General features: G+C 38.5%; 1 protein-coding gene across 13 annotated transcripts in view; it reads right to left on the reverse strand.

The window, feature by feature from the left end:
• LOC115218343 (transmembrane protein KIAA1109 homolog) overlaps nt 1-12993 on the reverse strand; it is a 275576-nt gene that overhangs the window by 140066 nt on the left and 122517 nt on the right. For all 13 annotated transcript variants that reach the window (XM_029788097.2, XM_029788096.2, XM_036508510.1 and 10 more), the window contains exons 17-22: nt 11243-11419; nt 10422-10667; nt 7223-9038; nt 3892-4006; nt 2567-2774; nt 1215-2155 (exon numbers count right to left, since the gene is read on the reverse strand). In XM_029788097.2, coding sequence (XP_029643957.1) covers nt 1215-2155; nt 2567-2774; nt 3892-4006; nt 7223-9038; nt 10422-10667; nt 11243-11419 — 3503 coding nt within the window. The remainder of the gene's footprint in view (nt 1-1214; nt 2156-2566; nt 2775-3891; nt 4007-7222; nt 9039-10421; nt 10668-11242; nt 11420-12993) is intronic.

A 12993-nucleotide genomic window follows, 5' to 3' on the forward strand; every position in this document is an offset into this window, starting at 1 on the left:
ACATGCCACCAGCACAGGTGCCAGTAAGGCGACATTGGTAATGATCACACTCGAATGGTGCCCTTTTATGTGCCACCAGCACAGAGCCAAGAAACAATGAAGACGATATTTGACATTGATTTGTATTGTTTTATTTTTTTCTTCACTGCATAACTACCAATAGCTTGTTTGTTTTTAAAAGCTTTCTCTATCAAATATGTTAACACTAAACTGCAATTTGTTCATTTTAGTTGACTGAGGAAAGTAAGTTAATCTACTTTCTCTAATTACATAATACAATATCAGTTATAGTTGTTGTTTTCTTTTTGTTTTTCTTCGATTATTAGAGGAGGATTTTGTACGATTATATTCCTAACGAGAACGCCAGTTAATTCCTTACAAGTGCTCCCTTTACTGACGACATTTATGTGCATGAAAATCAACTTCTACATGCTATGTTGATAGGGAAAAGCAAAATCTTTGCAACACCATCTTAGAAATGAGCAACATCAGCCAAATAATAACATTCTGAATATTATTTTATTCCTCATTTTATATACACATACACACATGCACAAGTATACAGGCAAGAATTTGTGTGTGTGTATGTGTTTTATTCTCAGACTTGATAAGTGCTAATGCACAACACTCTTGTTCTTTGAGTCACTCTGTAACTTCTGCCGATTATTAACAAAAGACATATATCATCCAGAAACCAATAAGAAAAGGGTTTCGTTTAGCCCAGATTTGAATTGGATCTTCATCATCATCATCATCATCATCATTTAACGTCCATTGTCCATGCTGCCATGGGTGGGACAGTTTGACTGGGCTGGCACACTGGAAGGCTGCCCCAGACTCTGGTCTCATTTGGCATGGTTTTCTATGGCTGTATGCCCTTCCTAATGCCAACCACTCCAAGAGTGCTTTTACATGCCACTGGCATAGATGCCATCTGTGTGACACCGGGGTGCTTTTACATGCCACCAGCATGGGTACCAATTTGTGTGACACCGGTATCTGCCATGACTATGATTTTGCTTGGCTTGGTGGGTCTTCTTTTCAACCAGGACATAATGCCAACTTACAATATTTTCAATATTGCTATATAGTCACTGGAACCAAAAAGAATTGGTCATGCTTAAAATGTCTGATCATCTGCGTGATCAGAGCTAACCAGGGGCTAAGAAACAACAACAACAGATGGAATAACGTAATGATATTTAAATACACACCTCGTGAAGTCCATTTTTCTCCTCATAGGTAAGGGAGGAGGAGCTGCAAAATTAAACCAGATTGTCTCTAGTTTTAAAACTCCACTGGAAGCGTCACCTTCTAAAGGACTCATTTTGGTAAGTCTTTCCAAAGATGGAAACTGGCTATCTGATGATGTTATTGACATGGTTGAATCCCAAGAAGACATAGAATTTTTCTTGTCTTGCCATTTTTTGGGAACTTCTCCTTTATCAAGTTCTGTTTTTGTTTGTTCCTGCATCTCTTCAAGAGTCTTTTCAATTTCTTCCATCTTATGTTGAAATTCTGTATCAACATTTTCTTTGAAACCCAGCCTCCTTACAGCTGTTAAGTTTATTCCTTCCATACCACATTCAAACATTATGAAACCAATGCCAAGTTCATCTGATTTTTGACGATATTCTCGGCCACTGGTCTGCGAGGACTCTCGACTCAATGTGCTTTGCTTTGATTCACAAGGTATGTTCTCTTTATCAAACACAAACAGAACTTTAGAGCGGAACTCTGGAATGGCTGTCAAAATGACATTTTCGGAAAAGTTACTGTGTTTCAAGAGACGCCGAAACTGGAAGTGAATTTTTTCAATGGACAGCGTACCGACATTTTCATCTTTGGAGGTTTCAGACAGTTTGTAACATTCTGTATTCGTGGACTCGGTCCCTGTACCAGCACCAACAGTATTGGTAGCCCCTTTTGAGGATTTCTCTTTATTGACCAACAGATTGGTGGAATGGTGGAGACTACTACTTGGGCTGTTGTCATTGGCAATTTTGCAAGAATGGCAGTTGGAAAGGAGTTGGCATTCAATGTTGCTGATGCAGACAGCCAGTAATGAAACACAGGTGAAGTCGTGGATGTTGTCTAAGGCTGAGAACGACACCAATTCTTCAACAATTGATGTCTGGAGAATACACACATTGATCTGGTAAAAAGAAACAAAAAAGAAAATCAATCAACAGAGTATGTAGTGTAAACATTCAGTCACAACCTTTCCAATTCCAGTTGCATTTCACGTGGAATTTCTGGTCCTCCAAAGTTATTTTAGTGTATAAATTGACCAATCTTTTTTTGGCTGTAAATTTTGGTCTAAAAAATTTGACTTGTATGCACCTGCATTAAATTCCTTTGATTATATATGTGACAAGTTAGTTAACTAAATCAAACAAATATGTGAATGGTATTTATTTTATCGAATCTGGATACATGAAAGACACCAACCGAGTAAGGTTCGAACACAACCAAGCCAATTATAGTAAAATGGGACCTCACAATTACTCTGATTCTGTGGAAAGAATATGATATCAAAATATAACAGAGCTAATAGTTAACGAACCTTTGATAATGAAAAATAAGCTTGAATACTGGATGTTTTCATTTCCATTGGTTCCCGGCGAGAACTATTACTATCATGGATCTCATCCGAGCTGTGTTTTTTTAAGCGGTTTTTCTGCTTTAGTCGATCTAAACATCGGCTGTGCAGGCGATCAATGATTGAAGATGGATGAAGCTTGGATAAAACAGGAGTGATGGCTTCAATGTATCTGAATAAAGGAGAGAAAACAAACATTTTTAATTAGTATCCTCATGACAATATAATCAATTAAACGATTTAGTTTTTAAACAAAGCTAGACAATACCACACCTGCTTCAATAGCACTGTCCTACCTGCACTCTTTGTATGCAAGAGAGACATCGGCTACTACAAAGAGGGTAGAACATCAATTGGTTACAACACAAAGAACCATGGAAAGATAATAGGAATATCTGTTTCTTTATTACCCACAAGGGGCTAAACACAGAGGGGACAAAGAAGGACAGACAAATGGATTAAGTCGATTACATCAACCCCAGTGCATAACTAGTACTTAATTTATTGACCCCGAAAAGATGAAAGGCAAAGTCAACCTCGGCGGAATTTGAACCCAGAACATAACGGCAGACGAAATACAGCCACGCATTTCGCCTGGCGTGCTAATGTTTCTGCCAGCTCGCCGCCTTATAATATTCCATAATAGGAATATCGTTACAAGAGTATATGGGAATTGAGATAATTCGAGAATGGAGTAGGGTGCAGGATGTGATTGCAGAGTATTGAAAGCACAAGTTCCACCGGGCTGGACATGTTGCAAGGTTAACAGCCGACAGGTGGACCCCATGGTTCTAGGTTGCAATTGAAAGTCAATAAAGAATAGCAGAATTTGGAGTAACCAAACTAGAAAGACATAAAAATTTATGTCGTTCAAAGATTTTATGAAATAAAGCTTTAATAAAACAAAGCTTATATATAATAACCAGGCCACATGATTCGGAGTTCGATCCCACTGCATAGCAGCTTAGCTGAATGTTTTCAGCTGTGGCCTCAAGCTGACTAGGGCCTAGTAAGTGAATTTGGTGGGCGGGGGTGAAGGGAGGCCTGGTGAGTGTAAATGTGCATGTGTGTGTGTGTGTGTGAGAACCAGTGTTGGTGTGTTTGCGTCCCCATAACATAGGGGTTCATCAAAGAACTAACAGAATAAGTACCAGGCTTTAAAATAAAAATTTTAAAAAAGCAATGGAGTCAATTCAATCAACTAAAAATTCTTCAAGGAGGTGCCCCAGCATGGCCACAGTCTCATGACTGCAACAAGTAAAAGATAAAAACATAAACAAGAAAGTTACCTTTGGGTTGATTCAAGTAATAAGGGAGTTAATAGAATATCAACTGAACCCTTGAGTTTAATCACAGCTGTAGTCTTGGATGTGTTTTCAGAGATGACAACCTCGGCGGAATCAACTGTAATTGGAAAGTTACCGTTTGTTACAGAGGCATACCATTCCCTCCAGAGACCATTTACACATCAACCATAAAATGAATAACTGTACATATTTCTAAGATATACTGTTTAAATTAATTATGTAGCTGATTAACACATACAAATCAGGAGAAACCATTTGTCTTACTTCAAATTAAGTTACAGCTATATATAAAATGTCACTATGTGTGAATCATTAGCGATTTTTTTTGCCTCCGTCTTCCTTTTCTATTAGACTTTTCTCTGTCTCCTGTTTCTGAAGAAGAGCGTCTGCTCGAAACGTTAAACCACCTTTCTTTCTTTCCCTGAGTGTCTGCTAATACTTTGCATGTACAACATGTTTTTTGTTGTGTTTGTTTTTTTGTTTGTTCGTTCTTCGTTTTTGTGGATTTACTATAAATATATATATGTTATTATTATTATATATATATAGCTATAGTTAAATTACTAGTTCTCTAGGTATCTGAAAACAATGGGGCATTTTCTCTGAATAGGAGACAATCTTTGAAACATTTCTACATTATACAGGTTTCACATAATATTTTTTTGTGTGAGTGTACATGTATTTAAATGTGTGTGTGTGTATGTGCATATGTGTATTATGTATGTATGTGTGTGTGTGTGAGAGAGAGAGAGAATGTCTGTGTGTGTGTACATGTCTGCAGATGTACATGTGTGTGCAAAAGTAACAATAATGATAAAGTGCAAGCAAAGTGTAACTGTTTGATGTGGAAAAAGGAAAATAAAAGTCTCATCGATACTCCAAGCTCAAGTTCTTCGAAAAGTTAGACGAAAGGATAACGGTAGAAAAATGAAAAAAGAAAAAGGGATGAGAGATATAGAGAAATACAGTTTTGTCTGTATCAGGTCATGTTTAAAACTAGCCGACCACCAGAATGACAAGGGAGATAACTGTAGGCCAGCATAAGTGTGCTTCTGCAAGTATGTAACCCCTTGCCATATCACGGTTAACACATCGTGCCCTCAGTTACATCACGGATTTTTCTGGCAAATATATGTAAATTTATATCACAGACTCCTCAGTATATCGCGGGTTTCTGCAGCCAATATGTATTTGTATTTTGTTTTTAGATTTTAAATATTTCTGTGATAAAATAAGCATTTTCACGCCAAAAAATTAATAAATTAATAAATAGAAATACAGTACAGTACTGGAGACTGTAAGAACAGATTAATTAAAATATATTAAAAGAAAATACGTCGTGTTGTGCTGTAGATGAGTGAACAGAGAATCACACATAGTGTATGGAAAACGAAACTCGAGAGGCGAGTGTATAGTGTTGTTTGGCATTTGTGTGTAAAATTGTGAATTTATTTCAAGCCTTACAATGTTGCTCAACCATTTTACACCTTCTAAGCCTTCTGGCAGTGAACCCAAGCACCAGAGGAAGATGCTTACTATAGCTATGGTTTTCTCCCACAAAAAAGAGAAGACAAGGCTACTCCTAACAGTGTGGGGAGAGTTTATAAATGCTTAAATATAAAAAATAATAAAAACAGATTATCATCATAGTTGTCGTTTAATGTCCACTTTCCATGTTGACATGGGTTGGACAGTTTGACTGAGGACTGGTGAGCTAGAAGGCTACACCAGGCTCCAATCTGATCTAGCATAGTCTCTACAGCTGGATGCTCATCCTAATGCCAACCACTCCAAGAGTGTAGTGGGTGCTTTTACTTGCCACCAGCACAAGGGCCAGTCAGGCGGTTCTGGTAATGACCACACACAAAAGGTGTTTTTTACGTGCTACCTGCACGGGAGCCAGTCCAGCGGCACTTGCAACGACCATGCTCGAATGTTGTTTTTCATGTGCCACCAGCACATGTGCCAGTAAGGCAACTCTGGCAATGATCATGCTCAAACAGTGCTTTTTATGTGCCACCGGCATGGGAGCCAATCCGTGGCCCTGGCAACGATCACACTCGGATGTGCTTTTAACATTCCACTGGCACAAGTGCCAATCAGGCAGTACTGTCATCGGCCATGTCAGCGATTTTGATTTCACTTGCCTCAATAAGTCTTTGCAAGTAAAGTTTATTGTCCAATGAATGAGGGGTATTCATAAGTGGGCTGGTTACACCCACTGGCATAGGCCACCGGCTATGGTCTCACTTGTCTTGTCGGGTCTTCTCAAGTACAGCATATATACAAATTATAACAATAATAAAAAAAAAAATACACAGTACAGTACTGTTTCTACTTCGCAGATTCTCACCTACTGCAAGGGGTTTTGGAACACCCGCGATAGTCGAGGGATTACTGTACATCTTCATGCTTGTAAATGGGTACATTGTGACGCAAGTATGCTAGACATATTGTCATACACTGTGAGCAAGTTTACGTGTGTATTTTTGTGTATATGTTACAAGTGTGTCTGTGGGTGTGTGTGTGTGTGTGTGTGTATACACATGTGTGATTTTGGTTCATTCTGTACATAGAAAGAGTGTGTGGGGGGAGAGTAGGAGGTGCATGCATTGGTTTGTGTTAGCATGGTGGATGGAAACGTGGGTGTGGATACATCTTTTTTATAAAGTTCGTGTGAGTGTGTGTGTGTGTGTGCATGTGTGTGTCTGTGTACATACATGTGCGTGTAAATGATTTCATCTGATTCATCAATACAGGCACAGACATAGTTGTGGGGTCAAGAAGTTGACTCTGATACAACATAGATCAGGGTTTGGTTTCACTATAAGAAATCCACTACAAAATTCCAACAAATACATTCTGTACATTACAGGTGAAAAAAAAAAAAACTATAACTTTGACTGCTAAGGAAGTGAATCTTGACCAAAAGATCTTTATTCTTATGCGCTGTTAGTTATACAGGCTAGAACAGGTAGGATGTTTACCAAAGTGAAGTATTTTACAAAAAGGGAGAGAAAAAGGAGTTTTAATAGCTTCTTTCGAACAATAACCCCTCACTTCCGAAACAAAACATTTTGTGTTCGTCAGTATTAACTAAAGTAAGAACAATAATATTTCTTAATCTTTGAAGTACAAGGTTTGAAACTATGACCCTTAATATCAATTATGAAGTGCATTACAAGACACAGCAACAACATGTTCCAAGTTGTGCCACATTTTTTCTTTAATGGAAATGTGTTAAAAATACAGAAAAGCAAGAAATATGGTCTGAAGTCAACTTTACAAATGTATAAAGTCACTGTAAACTTACATGCTTCCTCTTCTTCAATAAATGAGTTCCAAGGATCGGTGGGTCCATCAAGAAGTGGAGTCTGGGGAACATCAATTTCATCACGAGGTTTCATCATACTCACTGAAAAACCTTGCTTGACTTTGGAGAAGTGTGGCACCCACGACTGTTTGGGATAAAACCGGCATGGAGCATAAGTTAATGATGAATGGGAGAAAAATGATGTGTCTTGCTTCAGCCCTTTGAATGAGGCGGATTTCGTGTGGGTGGTCGCGAATGGAGATGGTGCTGCCCAGTCAGTGCAGTGCATATGAGTGAGATGGTTGAGATAGCAAGACATGAGAACAGGGGATTTGGTTATTGGTTGGTTCATTTGACCATGGAGATCAACCATGGAGAGGTCCTCGAGAACAATATTGGAAGTGATGTCATCAGGAGAAGATATTGCAGACATAAATGAAAGTGTGGAACTGGAAGATGTTGAGCTATGGGTGGACTTGGGTCGCTTTTTACTTCTTGAAGTTGTACCATTGACATCAAAGCTTCTACTTCTGTCTCGCTTCTGATTTTCAGCCGGTTTTTCATTAGTTACGGTGCCGCTGTTTTGGCCAAATAACTTTACGTCTTGGAACACTGGTTTCCTATAGAAGAATCGTTGAAGTTCGGTCTCTGACATGGTCCCGTCGTCATCAGCAGTGAAATAACGATCACTTTCCATCGATGTCATGGTGTAATATTCTCCACTGGTACACCGACTTCGACCAGTCTCAGGACTTGACCAAGGGTATCTTCTAGTGGGAGATCCAGTCTTTGCTGATGTGCTACTCTGAGTCATGCTGTGTAAGCGGGCAAAACCAGAAGAAGGAGATGAAGGATAACTGTAGACTGAGCCATTAGAGCTGGCGAGGGAACCATGACGGGCATAGTCTCCACTACACACGGGGCCAGAACTACAGCTGCCAAACTCGGTCTCCTCTGTCAGGCTATTTAAACTAACAGGATCAGCCAGCGAAAACCCATCAGAAGTTATACTTAGTGATTTGTCCTGCTCATCTATATTTTTACTGACATCAGCCGAAGTCTTACTCGTGGGTCCGTGGGTGTTGGATGTCACAGTACTTGAGGAATGGGATGTGTCATCATCCTCATCGCCACTGTCGTCAGCCTGTTTCTCCTGAGGCTGCTCACCAGCAACAGACATTTGCTTCTGAAGACTATCTACCAAAGTTACGTTAGTTGTTGGTGTATCAGGGCTACCAAATGTACTCATATAACCGCGAGTAAATATTAAACCTTTATATGTTTCAGGTGACCCAGGTACTTTAGAATTATTTGTCTCAAACATTAGTTTATTTCGACAGAGAAGACTCTGTCCAAAGCCAGGATCAGCATCCTTAGGAAAAATCTGAAAGACGGCAGCGTTTGAATTGCCAGAGGAAAACTTTTTAGGGTGGAAAAAACCGAGACCATTTTTGTTGTTGCCAAAAAATTTACATCCTCCAAGACAGCCACATTTACGTCCAATAACAAAAGTAACATTTGGCACTTCGGATCTCCACAAGAACCAAAGACGGCGTGTCTTTCTGTCATGCGATTTGAGAAAATCATCCTGTATTTTATGAAATTCTAAGTTGGGAAGAGCCATTGCTGCTTCAATATTAATAGGACCAAATGAAACCTGGCCGCATTCCAGCCAAACTTCTGGTTGACCATTTGATTGTCTCATAGGAGCTGTGGAAATATACTGAGTCAAAGTTATCTGTTCAACAAAGCCTGTCACTCCAGCTCGAGTCGTAATTCCATGAAGATTGCACGTAGAAAACCTGATTGGAGAAATCTGAAAAGTAAAAAGAAAAACATAGTTTAGATTAATTTTTTTAACAAAGTGTTTATACTTAGACTTTTCTATTAATTGCTGTCTAACCCCATGATGACCCTGTCAGAACAAACCCATAATCCAGTCATGCCCATCTCATCAGTTTTTGTTGAGTTTTTTGGGGGGTGGTGGTTCTCAGACACAATCTTATACTAAAGAGTCTCTTCTAAAAGAACCCTTGACTTTTTTTTACAAAACAAAAATTTGTTGTTTTATTTACAATTTAATCAGATTGATCTCCTTCAGAAGGGTTCCCTCTATTTTGATACATTGTTGCCTGAATCTTATTTTTTCCCTAGTTTTGAAATGTACTCTCAAGACAGTACATAGTTCTCAGCTAATTTTCTTTAATCTCTTCTAATCCTCTCACACCAGTGATCTTTCAGCATAGATTTCAACTTTGAGAACAAAAATAGATATGTGCAGGGGCTAAAATCCAAAGAGTAGGGTGGTGGTGGCGGCTGCTGGACAAGGGTCAGCTCATACTTTATACTAAAACATCAAGGATTCAGTGTGATGCCTGAGGAGCACGGTGTTGGTGCAGCATCCAGGTTTTGCTGGTCTACGCCTCAGGCCACTTCCACTCTTTCTCAAACACCTCTCAGGACATTCAAGTAAAACACTTTATGGATTGTCTGACCACACAGAACAAACTCATGATAAATGAGGTCCTTTGAATTGAAAGATGAAGACAACCAACATCCTTTTCACATTTGCCAGCATGGACAATGAACGTTAAACGATGCTGATGGTTCTTGTTGTTTCTTTAGCCCATGGCAATGATCACCCAACCCACTACAAAAATCTTCCTATTCGTTTCCACATTTCAGATGTGCACCCCTGTTTCATCATCAGTTATGACAGAGATTTCGTCAGATTTCAAACAATCAAACAACTCCAGATCGAGTGTGCCTCGGTCCTCTTTCTGTTTATCTGTCACCATGTGCCACACATTATGCAGCTACACAATGCATCTCCATTCTTCAACTCAAACAGCTTTTACAGATGCCTTTTTCTTTGGTAAAGTTGCTCTTCCAAACCCATTATTGTCCAACTTGTGGTGAGTCACTAAATGCATCAAATAGACATTCGCTCCAGAATGCACAGATCGATCACTGATTATTATGAAACTTGAAAGTCGAGGTAACACACCCAGCACTGCAATCGCTGAGCTAGCCTCTTTGGTGCTATTCAAACCTCATACATCATCATGTGTGTTCTTTTCTAAGAGAGTAGGATATGATTTGCGAAAGAGTTTTGCAACTAATCAAAATTTTGATACATAGGAAAATTTATGTAAATCACTATGAAAAGTCGTTAACATTAATGAGATAAAATGTTTACCTGGAGATTGGAAGACGAACCAAATTCAACAAAATGTAAATTAATGGAATCAACAGAGGCTCGTGTCATTCTGTATTTGATGTCTTCGGGTGAAGGGCAACAGAATGGATATTGTGGAAACATTCGACACTGCGGTTGAGGTAGGCCGTGTTGGCACATTCTGTACGGTATGGGGGATTGCAAAATATTTTCAGAATCGTCAACAAGCATAATGAATGTTTCAAGAAATTCAACAATACTTTGAACCTAAAAGCAAAAGAGAAAAAAAACAGTGACAAAAATATAATTATATAAATTTTACACCATTATATACTTTTGCAAGTATGCATGAGTGTGCAGATGTCTGTATGTTTATATGTGTTGGACAGTAAGACAGGAGCTGGCAAGCCAGAAGGCTGCATCAGGTTCCAGCTGTTTGTTTCGGCAGGGTTTCTACAGCTGGACAACCCTCCTAAGGCTAACCACTTTAGAGAGTACCGAGTGCCTTTTTATGTGGCCCCAAAATGGGATTTTTTTTTATATGGGAGAAGCACAGGTGCTTTTTATGTGTGTATGTGTGTGCAAAGTATCCAGATGTGTGTTGCCTGTATGTGTGTACTTTTGTGAGTATATATGAGTATGTGTGTATATACGAGTATAAACGTGTGTGTATAGTATAGCTTCAGACTAGTTCTAATCAAATAATTCTATGGTATGCAGGTAGTCAGTTAAATGACCAGGTGCAACCCAGGTAACTACATGGTAGAGACAAAATTAACATTTCTAACGGCTGATTAAAAATAAAGAGAACGAAAATAAGAACATCCATACAGCTTTGTTACCTGCGGAGATGTCAGTCTTCCAGAAAGACTACCAACTATGACTTCGACGAGCCATGCATATTCTATTGTATCACGATCTAGAGGTAACCCTTCTCCTGAAAACATAGCATGTCCCCGCACTTGCAGACCAGATAAGGCCAAATGTCCTTCGTGTATGTGAGCATGTTCAGCATCTCTCTGGAATTATAAAAAAACAAAGAAAACAATTTTGTAATTAGAACAATTTTCTAATAAAATATTTTTTGTAGCTAGAGTAACAATGAAACAAGGAAAGCTACCTTATCACAAGTCATCAATTTATATTTAGCAGTCAGTTTTGGTACAATAAATAAATAGGTGCAAGAGTGGCTGTGTGGTTAAGAAGTTTGCTTTCCAACCACATGGTTCCAAGTTCAGTCCCACGGTGTGGCACCTTAGGTAAGTGTCTTCTATTATAGCTTCAGGCCAGCCAAAGCCTTGTGAATGGATTTGGTAGATGGAAACTAAATCCCATCACACACACACATGCATATATATACACACGCACATACACACACACACACACACACACAAGAGTTAAGGAATGGAGTATATAACAATCTGGGCTACATATGCTTTATGGTGAGCAGAACCTTGGAAGTGGTAAATATCCAAGCAAGGTGTATATAATGCAGGCTACTCTTCAGGCCAAGGGTATCTCAGTTAAATGAAGTTTACATTGTCATAAGGAGGTACATGCCAACACACGGACAAGTCAACCAGAATATGGAGAGAACATGGTTACAGTGAAGAATACCACCTCAATAAACCACTAGTGTTCCTGAAAGTTGGTTGTTTATATTTTCTACGGTTTGCTCAAAGCTAACCTTCCTTTACCTCAATCCTTGGACCTTACAATTTTATATATATATATATATATATATATATATATGTGTATGTATTAAAATTATGATATATGTAAACAAATAAAGTCTGTAGGTAGTTTAGCTTAAAGGTAAAGCACAATAACTGGTAATCACAGGGATGTGAGTCCAAGTCTCATGGCTGGCTGCTAACAAATTTTTCTGCAATATAAGGATGTTCTATCCTATATATGCTTTTCAGCATTATTGTGACTATGTGTTTGAGAGTAAAATATTTCCATATCTGTATATCTGTATGTGTGTGTGTGTGTGTGTGTATATATATATATATATATATATATATATATATATAACAATTGCAGCATGGAAGGTGTTTATAAGCCATTTAAGAAACACACAAAAGCCGTTCGGTTCACTTCAACATTTAAGTTTAATTTGTCAAAATATTTTCGTCGCTAAAATCCGCGACCTGTTCACTGACAAAGTCCGTGCTGCATCTCGGATGCAGCACGGATTTTATCAGTGAACAGGTCGCGGATTTTAGCGACGAAAATATTTTGACAAATTAAACTTAAATGTTGAAGTGAATCGAACGGCTTTTGTGTGTTTCTTAAATGGCTTATAAACACCTTCATGCTGCAATTGCTTTCGTTTCAGCACACGATCTCAGATCAAATTACTTGCTATGCGAGTACATCTCCGTAATATATATATATATATATATATATATACACACACACACACCTATGTGTAGGTGTCTTTGTCCTCCTATCACCTTTTGAACAATTGGTGTGAGTTTACATCCCCATAACTTAGCAGTTTGACAAAAGAGTTCAAAAAAATTAAATACCAGGCTTAAAAACAAAACAAAATTAAGCACCAGTGCTGATTCCTTCAACCAAAAACTCT

The sequence above is a fragment of the Octopus sinensis genome, linkage group LG13, assembly GCF_006345805.1.
Source record: "Octopus sinensis linkage group LG13, ASM634580v1, whole genome shotgun sequence".
In the NCBI taxonomy this organism is placed as follows: domain Eukaryota; kingdom Metazoa; phylum Mollusca; class Cephalopoda; order Octopoda; family Octopodidae; genus Octopus; species Octopus sinensis.